The sequence below is a fragment of the Pseudophryne corroboree genome, chromosome 1, assembly GCF_028390025.1.
Source record: "Pseudophryne corroboree isolate aPseCor3 chromosome 1, aPseCor3.hap2, whole genome shotgun sequence".
Classification (NCBI taxonomy): domain Eukaryota; kingdom Metazoa; phylum Chordata; class Amphibia; order Anura; family Myobatrachidae; genus Pseudophryne; species Pseudophryne corroboree.
In genome coordinates this window covers 1,101,573,197-1,101,587,858 of record NC_086444.1, presented here as the reverse complement: position 1 = coordinate 1,101,587,858, position 14,662 = coordinate 1,101,573,197, and the positions used below count along the sequence as shown (strand labels likewise).

General features: G+C 45.6%; 1 protein-coding gene across 1 annotated transcript in view; it reads left to right on the top strand.

Annotated features, from left to right (window-relative positions):
• The window catches only part of CCKAR (cholecystokinin A receptor), a 109,359-nt gene that overhangs the window by 51,162 nt on the left and 43,535 nt on the right, over positions 1-14,662 (top strand). The window contains exon 3 of the mRNA XM_063922157.1: positions 11,845-12,106. Coding sequence (XP_063778227.1) covers positions 11,845-12,106 — 262 coding nt within the window. The remainder of the gene's footprint in view (positions 1-11,844; positions 12,107-14,662) is intronic.

Here is a 14,662-nt window from a genome sequence, read left to right as displayed (position 1 = left end):
GCTTGTAGGCTGGAATCACAGATGACAATGAAAGCACTGACAATCTTTTGGGAGCTGGGACAGGATATTTATACCTGCTGCATAGCAGGGATTGGTCTGGCAATTATGACAAGGCTCCAGCACCGTGGATAGGAGGAATAATGTCATGTGACTGGAGTTAACATGGCTGCGCCCATGAACAAACAAAGAAGGGGAATTAAGTACTATAGGAAAGGTGTAACACTGGTGATGTAGGCCGCAGTAGCAGAATAACATGCGCCCAGCGGCGCGCGGCGGTCAGCGAGACAGGAGTGGCAGCAGAGGCCCATGGAGGATGTACATCCAGAAGGGAAATGGTGTCTTAGTATCCGGATCGTGACAAAGTGATTGCTGATGCAATCACTTAACTTTGTGCTGCGGGACCCCGGGGGCCTACTACAAATGCGCAGTCATCAGACTAAACATACACAAGTGGCAATTACAAGGGATGGATTTTATGGATCACTCTCCCAATAAAATCTGCAATCTGCAGTCTATAGGATTTCTAAAGATAGTGTTAAGCTATCAAGTAACCTTCGGGGGCTACTATTGCAATCAGAAATTGCAGAACCCCTATAATACATCCAGTGGATGCTTATATTTTGCCGGTATCGTCAGTTTTCGGGGGATTTTTCGCAAAATTTGTTTAATAAATATGCCCCTAATAAATGTGCCCCTAAATGAGAATGTGATTGTGTCATTATTATGTGTGCGGACAATTGCTCAGCTGGCATGGCACATGTATGCCCAAATGAGTGGAAAGGAAAACCCATTAGGTTTCCTGCCAGAGCGCATCACACTGTGCTGTAATGTGGCACAGACATTGCGAATGGGATCACTAAATCTATTAATACCGGTGTGCTTAGTGACAACAGTGTCGTCAGGTGTGACGGTGGTTTAGCAGTCATCCATTGGGAATCAGTGAGGTCATATTGCTGTCTATCATGTTGTGCAGGTTGAGTATCCCTTATCCAAAATGCTTGGGACCAGAGGTATTTTGGATATCGGATTTTTCCGTATTTTGGAATAAATGCATACCATAATGAGATATCATGGCGATAGGACCCTAGTCTAAGCACAGAATGCATTTATGTTACATATACACCTTATACACACAGCCTGAAGGTCATTTTAGCCAGTATTTTTTATAACTTTGTTCATTAAACAAAGTGTGTCTACATTCACACAATTCATTTATGTTTCATATACACCTTATACACACAGCCTGAAGGTCATTTAATACAATATTTTTAATAACTTTGTGTATTAAACAAAGTTTGTGTACATTGAGCCATCAAAAAAACAAAGGTTTCACTATCTCACTCTCACTCAAAAAAGTCTGTATTTCGGAATATTCTGTATTTCGGAGTATTTGGATATGGGATACTCAACCTGTATTTGCAAATTGTACTCTTTCTTTTGTGCGTATAAGCACACAAATGCTGGTTGGCATGGGATGCATTTTCTTGAATACCCCTCCTGTTGGTGGCATATGTAAGAACATACCTACCCACCTTCATTCCACGGGGCTGCCAACAGGTCACTTCGGGGAGGTGTGGCCAGGCCTCCTCATTACAACAGACTGAAAAATATACTATGGGCTCTGCATAGGGGGGTGCCGCTGCCAGTGGCTTAAGTAGGTAGAGCGGCAGATCTGGGGGGTCCCCCCTTCCTGCATATTACGCAGCAGCAGCAGCATCTCTCCCTAGGCCAGTGCACAACAAGTTGTGCTGGCTGGGGAGGGAGGCAACAGCAGTCTATTCTTTCTCCCTACCCAAAGTGCCAGTGCAGGTTAGGGGGGCGTGCCCTTCCAACAGGCCCAGGTACAAAGAGTAACCACTCCGCCCCCCTCTCAAAGTCCCTGCCATTCCACCTGTATGGTCATAGGGGACGATACGTAAACATTGCAGTCAATTCTGCCATTGCATGGTGGCATGCATTCATTTTCAGGGAATGTGCAGTGTGAATACACACAGGTTACACCATGCCAGCTGATGTAGTACTCACTCTGCCCTAGCCCCATTGTGTGTATTCATTACACAAACACTGTAAAGTAATAATATGGTTATTGCACTCATCTTTCTAGGTGCTCAATACAGCATGGAGATACTTTACTGCTCAGAAACCACAATATTGTCCGTGTTCAGCTCCAAGTCTCCTGATAAAGAAAACAGACAGACAAGCAGACAAACAAATAGCCTAGTACTCTGTGGTGTATAAAGGGAATGAAATATAGTATAGCCTCTCTCAGCTAATCAAGGTGAGATTAAAGCCTTGGAAACCCAGGTGCACTTATCTATGAATTCCACACCCTTCATGTATATATCCAAGGAGGAAACATGAGTATTCATCAGGAGAGTCCCATGCGTATTCATCCAAGGTAAAACACAAAGAGTAAATACACATATTGTATATAGTACGCAGTGGGCCTGACTCTGATATGAACACTGGGCCCGATTCAGTAAGGATTGCAAATTCTGCATTGCCGACCCCCCCTTCCCCCCACCCCGTCCCACGAATGGCTCTGACTGGTTGACAGAAAATGCGGGTGCAGGACGGGCTCTGTGCATGCGCCCGCATCTTTTTTGTAATTTTTGCAGTTGAATCGCATTCTGGGATCCAACCTGAATCAGCCCCACAATGCAGATGTTCACGGAGTTGAGTGATTTTCACACTGCGTATGCGTACTGATTGTGTTCATGCAGAGTCGCAGTTGCAGTTTCAGATGCACGCATGGATAGGCAGTCACGATCATCCATCAATAAAACATCAAATACACATTGATTCTTTTTTCTTTTCTTTTTTTTTAAAACAACAATTTAGTCAATGGTGTTTTCTATTGATGGATGATAAAAATGTATGCCAAAAATTTGGCTTGAAATGTGTGATGCCTTTTCCACACACTGATCGATGTTCATCAGTCAATAATGTTTGTAAATAAGTGGTGTTCCCGATATCAATGTTCAAAGTCCATTGAACCCATAGGCATTTTTTTAATATTACAATCATCAGGGGGAAAAACAGCAATCACAATTGCTCAATGACATTTCTATGAATCGATGTTTATTCAATATTTTATCCGTTATGAGTTGTCAACATTTTAACCATGTTGACCTTTTGTTTCTTTGTCTACTGTGTGACAGTGGACTACTTATGGTTATAATTATGGATACCAGCACCAGTGGCATCAAAAGGGGGTGCTGGCAGCACCCGAGTGTCTCCGACCAAGCTGCCGGCTACTCCGCAGTGAAAAGAGCCGTGTGCATTATTCTGCAGTATTGGCTCCGGTAACAGAGGAGGAGCCAGTAGTGCTGTCAGAGTCTCCGGGTGCGGCCCAGGATCTCCAGGGATACTGGGCATGCCCCCAGAGTGATGTAAAATGGGTGGATTCTGTGAGGCAACTCCCCATACTGATGTAGAGTGGGGGCTCCTGTGAAGCCACACCCATTTTCATGATGCCACATGAGGCACACACAGCTGGTCTATTGGCTGCACTGGGGGTCACTGGCCCTGATGCCGCCACTGTCCAGCACTCACATCGTGCAGGTGAGGATTTCACCATAAATTAGTATCCAAATGGTAGGCTGGATACAAACAATTAATGTGACATTCCTGTTTCCACTGAAATGGATAGTTTTATTTTCTAAAAAGTATAAAACGACCATAAAAAAACAGCATAAAATGAATTACATCCAAAAACTTCACTGAACTCTAAAAAAAATTCACATATGGATTTCCGTTTCGCAGAAAAGTGAAGGATATGCAGATCCCTTATTGATGGTACATGATTAGCCTCATGGTGAGATCTGAATTTTCACAACTCATACTTAAAAATCATAAATGTCATAAAAAGAATCAAAATGAATAAAATTAATGTACAAGCCAAAGTATCCATAAAAGCTGACAGTTCATAACATATATAAGAACTGTTGTCTAAAATATATATTTTTTTAATTGCTTGTTTAATCCCTTTTGATTCTTTTACCGCATTTCTGACTCAAAAATTAGTTTTGAAAACTCTGAAGCTCCATATAATCTCAACTGTTTACATACCCTAATTAAGCATTACACCATTTGTGAAACATGTTGAAGTGCAGCAGATGGATCTTACATTTTTTTTTTACTATTTTTAAAGAAAATAAAGCTATTAATTTAAATGGAAATTTGCAAATCATTTGTTTGTTTTCTGCATACCATTAGGATACTAAATACTGCAAGGTGTAATCCTCACATGCACATGGTGAATGCTAATATCTAGAACTGCTGTTATAATCCACAGAGTGCACCAAATAATTTTTTAAAAATCTTTTTTGATCTATTTTATCACTTTATCACTTTTCTTAATGTTTTATTACATAACGGATAAGTAGCTAATCTTCCTCACTAGACGTTCATCATCTGCTGATTCGCTCAGCCCTCATTTGGTTGCCTGTATTTTACCTTATTCAATATAAAATACTTTTACTTACATACAGTATAAGGCTAATAACCAAACTACACCAATGTATATCTCTTCACTTATCTCAAAATATCTCCCAACCCAATCTCTCCGCTCTGCATAAGATCTCTAATCCACACGCATTACTTGCTCCCATTCACGATTGCCGGACTTCCTTCAGGCTGCACCCACTCTGTGGAAAGTCATCCCACACACATACTCTCCTCTAGTCTCCAAACCTTCAAGCGTTCCCTGAAAACTCACCTCTTCAGGCAAGCGTATCAAAATTCCAGAACCACCCACATAACATTAATAAATATTTGTATCTAATTACATCCCCTCTATACAGTCCTCACATCCTAACATACAGTATTTTCTTTTTCTCTAACGTCCTAGTGGATGCTGGGGACTCCGTAAGGACCATGGGGAATAGCGGCTCCGCAGGAGACTGGGCACAGCTAAGAAAGAATTAGGACTACCTGGTGTGCACTGGCTCCTCCCACTATGACCCTCCTCCAGACTTCAGTTAGAATCCTGTGCCCGGCCGAGCTGGATGCACACTAGGGGCTCTCCTGAGCTCCTAGAAAGAAAGTATATGTTAGGTTTTTTATTTTACAGTGAGATCTGCTGGCAACAGACTCACTGCAGCGAGGGACTAAGGGGAGAAGAAGCGAACCTACCTAACTGGTGGTAGCTTGGGCTTCTTAGGCTACTGGACACCATTAGCTCCAGAGGGATCGACCGCATGGAACCGGCCATTGGTGTTCGGTCCCGGAGCCGCGCCGCCGGCCCCCTTACAGAGCCAGAAGCAAGAAGAATCCGGAAAATCGGCGGCAGAAGACATCAGTCTTCACCAAGGTAGCGCACAGCACTGCAGCTGTGCGCCATTGCTCCTCATACACACTTCACACTCCGGTCACTGAGGGTGCAGGGCGCTGGGGGGGGGCGCCCTGAGAAGCAATAAATACACCTTGGCTGGCAAATATATCACAATATATAGCCCCAGAGGCTATATATGTGATAAATACCCCTGCCAGAATCCATAAAAAAGCGGGAGAAAAGTCAGCGAAAAAGGGGCGGAGCTATCTCCCTCTGCACACTGGCGCCATTTTTCCTTCACAGTTCCGCTGGAAGGAAGCTCCCTGACTCTCCCCTGCAGTCTACACTACAGAAAAGGGTAAAAAAAGAGAGGGGGGGCACTAAATTTAGGCGCAAAATACATATATAGCAGCTATAGGGGATATAATTTAGTTAATCCCTGTATTATATAGCGCTCTGGTGTGTGCTGGCATACTCTCTCTCTGTCTCCCCAAAGGGCTTTGTGGGGTCCTGTCTTCTGTCAGAGCATTCCCTGTGTGTGTGCGGTGTGTCGGTACGGCTGTGTCGACATGTTTGATGAGGAGACTTATGTGGAGGAGGAGCAGGTGCCTATAAATGTGTTGTCACCCCCTGCGGGGCAGACACCGGAGTGGATGGACTTGTGGAAGGAATTACGCGAAAGTGTCGACTCCTTACATAAAAAATTTGACGACATGCCAAATGTGGGGCAGCCGGCTTCTCAGCCCGTGCCTGCCCAGATGTCTCAAAAGTCATCAGGGGCTCTAAAACGCCCGCTACCTCAGGTGACAGACACAGATGTCGACACGGATACTGATACCAGTGTCGACGACGAAGAGACTAATGTAATGTCCAATAGGGCCACTCGTTATATGATTGAGGCAATGAAAAATGTTTTACACATTTCTGAGGTGACCCCAGGTACCACAAAAAAGGGTATTATGTTTGGGGAGAAAAAACTACCAGTAGTTTTTCCCCCTTCTGAAGAATTAAATGACGTGTGTGAACTAGCGTGGGCTTCCCCTGATAAAAAATTTGTAATTTCAAAAAAATTACTAATGGCGTACCCTTTCCCGCCAGAGGATAGGTCACGTTGGGAAACACCCCCTAAGGTGGATAAAGCACTTACGCGCTTATCAAAAAAGGTGGCACTGCCGTCTCAAGATACGGCCGCCCTAAAGGAACCTGCTGACAGAAAGCAAGAGGCTCTCCAAAAAGCTATATATACACACACTGGTATTATACTGAGACCAGCTATTGCCTCAGCATGGATGTGCAGTGCGGCAGCTGCATGGTCAGACTCCCTGTCAGAGAACATTGATACCCTAGACAGGGACACTATATTGCTAAACGTAGAGCATATTAAAGACGCTGTCTTTTACATAAGAGATGCACAGAGGGATATTTGCCGGCTGGCATCAAAAATAAGTGCACTGTCCATTTGTGCCAGGAGAGGGTTATGGACCCGGCAGTGGACAGGGGATGCAGATTCCAAAAGGCACATGGAAGTTTTGCCTTATAAGGGTGAGGAGTTGTTCGGGGATGGTCTTTCAGACTTAGTTTCCACAGCAACAGCTGGGACGTCGGCATTTTTGCCACATGTCCCCTCACAACCAAAAGAGAGCACCATATTATCAGGTGCAGTCCTTTCGCCCCCAAAAGAGCAGACGGGGTAGAGGCGTGTCCTTTCTGCCCAGAGGCAGAGGTAGGGGAAAAAAGCTGCAGCATACAGCCACTTCCCAGGAACAAAAGTCCTCCCCCGCTTCTTCTGCTAAGTCCGCCGCATGACGCTGGGGCTCAGCAGGCGGAGCCAGGTACGGTGGGGGGCCGTCTCAAAAACTTCAGCAATCAGTGGGCTCGCTCACAGGTAGATCCCTGGATCCTTCAAGTGGTATCTCAGGGGTACAGGCTGGAATTCGAGACATCCCCCCCCCCCCCGCCGTTTCCTCAAATCTGCCTTACCAACGACTCCTTCAGAAAGGGAGGCTGTGTTAGAGGCAATTCACAAGCTGTATTCCCAGCAGGTGATAGTCAAGGTGCCCCTACTTCAACAAGGACGGGGTTACTATTCCACAATGTTTGTGGTACCGAAACCGGACGGTTCGGTGAGACCCATTTTAAATTTGAAATCCTTGAACACATATTTGAAAAAATTCAAGTTCAAGATGGAATCGCTCAGGGCGGTTATTGCAAGCCTGGAAGAGGGAGATTACATGGTATCTCTGGACATCAAGGATGCTTACCTGCATGTCCCATTTACCATCCTCACCAGGAGTACCTCAGATTTGTGGTACAGGATTGTCATTACCAATTCCAGACATTGCCGTTCGGCCTGTCCACGGCACCGAGGGTATTTACCAAGGTAATGGCCGAATTCTGGACACGGTCCAGAAAAAAGTGTTTCTCCCAGAGGAGAAAGCCGAGGAGCTGTTGTCTCTAGTGAGAGGCCTCCTGAAACCAAAACAGGTGTCGGTGCATCATTGCACGCGAGTCCTGGGAAAGATGGTAGTTTCCTACGAAGCGATTCCATTCGGCAGGTTCCATGCCAGAACTTTTCAGTGGGACCTGTTGGACCAATGGTCCGGATCGCATCTTCAAATGCATCGGTTGATAACCCTGTCTCCAAGGACCAGGGTGTCTCTGCTGTGGTGGCTGCAGAGGGCTCATCTCAGAGAGGGCCGCAGATTCGGCATACAGGACTGGGTCCTGGTGACCACGGATGCCAACCTTCGGGGCTGGGGGGCAGTCACTCAGGGAAGAAACTTCCAAGGACTTTGGTCGAGTCAGGAGACTTCCCTACACATAAATGTTCTGGAACTGAGGGCCATTTACAATGCCCTAAGTCAAGCAAAGCCCCTGCTTCAAAACCGGCCGGTTCTGATCCAGTCAGACAACATCACGGCGGTCGCCCATGTAAATCGACAGGGCGGCACAAGAAGCAGGACGGCGATGGCAGAAGCCACAAGGATTCTCCGTTGGGCGGAAAATCACGTGTTAGCACTGTCAGCAGTGTTCATTCCGGGAGTAGACAACTGGGAAGCAGACTTCCTCAGCAGGCACGACCTCCACCCGGGAGAGTGGGGACTTCATCCAGAAGTCTTCCAACTGATTGTAAACCGTTGGGAAAGGCCAAAGGTGGACATGATGGCGTCCCGCTTAAACAAAAAGCTGGAAAAATATTGCGCCAGTTCAAGAGACCCTCAGGCGATAGCTGTGGACGCTCTAGTGACACCGTGGGTGTACCGGTCGGTTTATGTGTTCCCTCCTCTTCCTCTCATACCCAAGGTACTGAGGATAATAAGGAGAAGAGGCGTAAGAACTATACTCATTGTTCCGGATTGGCCAAGAAGAGCTTGGTACCCGGAACTTCAATAAATGATCTCAGAGGACCCATGGCCTCTGCCGCTCAGACAGGACCTGCTGCTGCAGGGGCCCTGTCTGTTCCAAGACTTACCGCGGCTGCGTTTGACGGCATGGCGGTTGAACGCCGGATCCTAAAAGAAAAGGGTATTCCGGAGGAAGTCATTCCTACGCTTATTAAAGCTAGGAAAGATGTAACCGTACAACATTATCACCGCATATGGCGAAAATATGTTGCGTGGTGTGAGGCCTGGAAGGCCCCAACGGAGGAATTCCAGTTAGGTCGATTTCTGCACTTCCTACAGTCAGGGGTGACTATGGGCCTAAAATTGGGTTCCATTAAGGTCCAGATTTCGGCTCTGTCGATTTTCTTCCAAAAAGAACTGGCTTCACTGCCTGAAGTTCAGACATTGTCAAGGGAGTGCTGCATATTCAGGCTCCTTTTGTGCCCCCAGTGGCACCGTGGGACCTCAACGTGATGTTGGGTTTCCTAAAGTCACATTGGTTTGAGCCACTCAAAACCGTGGATTTAAAATATCTCACGTGGAAAGTGGTCATGCTTTTGGCCTTGGCTTCGGCAAGGCGGGTGTCAGAATTTGCGGCTTTGTCATGTAAAAGCCCCTATTTGATTTTCCATATGGATAGGGCAGAATTGAGGACTCGTCCCCAATTTCTTCCTAAGGTGGTATCAGCTTTTCACTTGAACCAACCTATCGTGGTGCCTGCGGCTACTAGGGACTTGGAGGACTCCAAGTTACTGGACGTAGTCAGGGCCTTGAAAATTTATGTTTCCAGGACGGCTGGAGTCAGGAAGACTGACTCGCTATTTATCCTGTATGCACCAAACAAGATGGGTGCTCCTGCTTCAAAGCAGACTATTGCTCGCTGGATTTGTAGCACAATTCAGCTTGAGCATTCTGTGGCTGGCCTGCCACAGCCTAAATCTGTAAAAGCCCATTCCACGAGGAAAGTGGGCTCTTCTTGGGCGGCTGCCCGAGGGGTCTCGGCTTTACAACTTTGCCGAGCTGCTCCTTGGTCAGGGGCAAACACGTTTGCAAAATTCTACAAATTTGATACCCTGGCTGAGGAGGACCTTGAGTTCTCTCATTCGGTGCTGCAGAGTCATCCGCACTCTCCCGCCCGTTTGGGAGCTTTGGTATAATCCCCATGGTCCTTACGGAGTCCCCAGCATCCACTAGGACGTTAGAGAAAATAAGATTTTACTCACCGGTAAATCTATTTCTCGTAGTCCGTAGTGGATGCTGGGCGCCCGTCCCAAGTGCGGACTGTCTGCAATACTTGTATATAGGGGGTAATTCCAAGTTGATCGCAGCAGGAATTTAGTTAGCAATTGGGCAAAACCATGTGCACTGCAGGGGAGACAGATATAACATGTGCAGAGAGAGTTAGATTTGGGTGTGGTGTGTTCAATCTGCAATCTAATTTGCAGTGTAAAAATAAAGCAGCCAGTATTTACCCTGCACAGAAATAAAATAACCCACCCAAATCTAACTCTCTCTGCAAATGTTATATCTGCCTCCCCTGCAGTGCACATGGTTTTGCCCAATTGCTAACTAAATTCCTGCTGCGATCAACTTGGAATTACCCCCATAGTTATTGTTAACTAAAAGGGTTATTGTTGAGCCATCTGTTGAGAGGCTCTGTTATGTTCATACTGTTAACTGGGTATAATATCACGAGTTATACGGTGTGATTGGTGTGGCTGGTATGAGTCTTACCCAGGATTCAAAATCCTTTCCTTATTGTGTCAGCTCTCCCGGGCACAGTATCCTTACTGGAGTCTGGAGGAGGGTCATAGTGGGAGGAGCCAGTGCACACCAGGTAGTCCTAATTCTTTCTTAGCTGTGCCCAGTCTCCTGCGGAGCCGCTATTCCCCATGGTCCTTACGGAGTCCCCAGCATCCACTACGGACTACGAGAAATAGATTTACCGGTGAGTAAAATCTTATTTTCTTCAATTTGACATCCTCCTTATCTCTGGTCATCATTGCTGTGTGACTATATAATACAGCCCACCAAGAAACTCTGCAATAGGTAGCACCTATCCTTGTGTATCAATGCCTATTTCCCTCTAGATAATTCAGCTTGTGAGCAGACCGGTGTGTAGTTATGTTCCCGGCTGTCGGGATCCCAGTGGTCAGGAAACCGACTCTGGAATCACAACACCCGGTGACATACTGGTGATCGGAATCCTGCCCGCCGCCCGGAAACCCCACTCGGGTGGTGGTCCATGCCACTATCCAAGAGGGAATAGAACCTTGTGGGCAACTGAAGGGTGCTACCGTGTCCGAAGCATGGTAAGCACAGCGAGCCCGCGAGGGGACATGCTGCGCTCGCTACCGGTATTCCGACTGTCGGGATCCCGCCGTTTGTATCCTGACTGCCGGTATTCCGACTACTGGAATATCTTACTAAACCCTTCCTACCTCTATGTCTCTGTTATTACCCAGTTTTGTGTTATCACTGTTGTTCCAGTTGTAAAGCGCAACAGAATATGCTGCGCTATATAAGAAACTGTAAATTAAGTCTGATTATTCTAGCTATCGGCATTGCTGTCTAAGTTCCTCACCAATATTCTCATGTTGGCTATTTCTGTATGTTTTTGCTATTATTTTGTACATCCTTTTCTTTCTTTTTTTTTTTGTACTCCTTTATTTGCATATACTCTCGAAAAATACTATCGACACTAAAAAAAGAAACTGTAAATAAAGCAGCAAGGCTAACTATAATGCCACCCTTCATCAATCTTTTATGTTTGTGCCAGTTAGGTTCTCTTCATTACGACACTCTGTTTTAGTTCATGTCTTCCCAAGATTTCATTTTATACTTTATGTCTACAGATATAGGGGGACATTTACTAAGCAGTGATAAGAGCGGAGAAGTGAGCCAGTGGAGAAGTTGCCCATGACAACCAATCAGCACTGAAGTAACATCTATAATTTGCATACTATAAAAAGATACAGAGCTGCTGGTTGGTTGATGGGGCAACTTCTCCATTGGCTCACTTCTCCGCTCTTATCACTGCTTAGTAAATGTCTCCCATAGCCTTATAAATCTGTGTTCTATACAACTACTCATAAAAATCAGTTTTCCAGCTGTATCAGCGTCATGTAGTGCCAACCTGTTCATTTAGCACAGGGGATAACAATGTCTTCTTGTTTCCTTGGCTAGGCATCTCTGTAAGCGTGTCAACATTCAATCTGGTTGCCATATCGCTGGAACGTTACAGTGCCATTTGTAAGCCCTTACAGTCAAGAGTATGGCAGACAAAGTCACATGCGTTGAAGGTGATCGCAGTTACCTGGTTTCTCTCCTTCTCAATGATGTCACCGTACCCAATTTATAGCAAACTGGTGCCATTTGCAAAGTTTGAAAATACAGTTGGACACATGTGTCGTCTGGAGTGGCCCAGTGACGAGAGCCAGCAGGCATGGTAAGCACTGATTCCTTATGTGAAATCACTCTGTAGTCGCTACGAGTAGTTAACCATGTACAGGAGCGGTATAGCCACAGCACAATAGTAATCATTTGACAAGTTACAGTGAATGATGCACATTGGCTTCCAGATATGTTTTTTATTTCAATGGAGTAATCCATGTGGTTATTTTTTAATGGTGCTCAGATGTGCAATGGGCAGGGAACTAAGCAGAGGCAAAATTATTTCTAACATATTTATAACTTACCTGTTGCTTGTTGGTCAGCAGGGATTTTAAGGCTTAACGCCACCACTTTTATGTTTTACAAAAAAGCAGCAAGCACCATCTATGTATCTCATGGCCTGTGGAGGCAATACCGTGTTAGGCAACTACAAGAAAAGAATGAGGGGAAATTGTAATTTCAGCATGTTGACACTTATGAAAGGTTGTCATGCTCAGACTGTTGACAGACAAAACAGTGGGTCCCACTGGTGCAGTGATCACTTACTTTCGTTTTTGTGAACATGTTGACATTATGACTGTCGATATTTTTAATGTCGCCGTGGTGACTGTATCCCGCAGTTAGGCCTCTTGCTGGTTGTCATAGACAATCATGAAGCTTTCCAGAGCTACTTTGTCAGTGCCATGTCAGCCCTTGACATTTTTCCATTTCAAATTGCCAGTTTAAATTAGTATTAAATGAGTCTTAGGGCTCTATTTCCTAAGCCTTGGAGAGAGATAAAGTAGAGTGAGATAAAGGGGGCCATGTACTAAGCAGTGATAAAAGTGCAGAAGTGAGCCAGTGAAGAAGTTTCCCATGACAACCAATCAGCTGCTCTGTATACTTTTGTAGTATGTAAATTATAAATGTTACGTCAATGCTGATTGGTTGCCATGGGCAACTTCTGCACTGGCTTACTTCCTTACTTTTATCACTGCTTGGTACACGTCCCCAAAAGTACCAGTAAATCAACTCCTAACTGCTATGTTACAGCCTGTGTTTGAAAAATGACAGTTAGGAGCTGATTGTTTGGTACTTTATCTCAGCCCAAGACTTAGGGGGTCATTGTGACCCTGTCGCTGATGCTGCCCGCATCGCAGTTTGCCAGTGATGGCAAACTGCGCATGCGCAGCGTCCACATCGCTACTACACAGACAAACACATTGCGGCCACATTCCTGAAGGGATGACATTGCGGGGGTGGCGCAGGGAAAACGGGGCCGGGTCGTCAGCATTTTCAGAGTGGCTGCAAGACGTCACACGCAGCCGCTCCGATAAAAAAATGCCCGTTGACAGCGCAGCCAGGCTGCATTGCCAGGGGTCAATCTCAGTTCCGAGGTGTCTGCAATCTAATTGCGGACGCATCTGGAGGTGGCTTCACACATGCTGGGCAGCCTTACCCTGTGCTGGGCGCCCCCCAGCATGTGCAGAGATGAATGCGGATCTGGCTGCGTGTGCAGCGATCTGCGTTCATCTCTGAATAACCCCCTTCATAAATAGACCCCCTGAGTCTCCTCTGTCTGCCGTATTTGCCAGATGTTGAGTTGGCTCTTTCAATATAAACCTTGATCTAAGCACACAATAAACCTCATGTAGAGTTGGACATGTGCGTCTTCCTTTTTGTTTGTTTTTAGTAAAATCTGCATAAGACTTAATGGGGGTGACAGAATGGTGGTGGCAAGGGGCATGAAATCTTAGGCCAAGTATAGCAATGGCATGTTCTAGTAATTGCGACAGAGCCAACCCTGGACACAGGCAAATATACACGAGGATGGAGAGCTAGTGTGAATTCCAAACTTTTGCTGATGACACTCAGTAGCATTAGCTATCCGCATCTCATTGGCCGATTGCCCTCTTCAGCTGATTGTCTCTAATTCATTTGCATTGCGGCTATATCATTTATGTGTTCACATTGCATTTACATTTATGCTTTATGTATTGTGCCAAAGAAGCAGAAGATTACGATTGCACTCGTACAGGTGTGGAGGTTTTGGAAATGAACGACTGTTTCATTACTGCAGCGTGATCTGCCCTTTCTATGGAGCACTAACACTACCAGAACAATACAGGCTCTAGAAAACAGCTCAGTAAAAGGATGTTGTCTCTGGGGTTCCCATTGTATGTGTCTGCACTCACCTTATACCAATAGAGACAAAGCCACCACTGACCTTTTCTCCACACCAAGTTTTGCTGGGCTGTCGGTTGTTTAATAACATGTCAAGCAATATATGGCGAAGATGTCGGATCGGCAGCGATGAAGGGGCATGTTAGTAAGAAAACACCTGTTTCTTATTTTACTCTTTATGTTTTTTACATGATAAATACAATCCTTTAAAATGTATCCTTACAAAGTGCTGACATCAGAGATATACAGCATTCTGGAATGCAGTTATATCTGCGCAAAGTGCAGCTGGCAGCTCACACACTGATATAATCAGAAGCAAGACACACTATGGCTCTGTATAAGGAGTGAGAACGGAGATTGCATTAGTGCAGTGGTGCAACTATTGCCACATGGCCTAATGTAGGGCGCAGACTTATGGAATTTAGTGGTAGCCATTTCTGAATCGCAT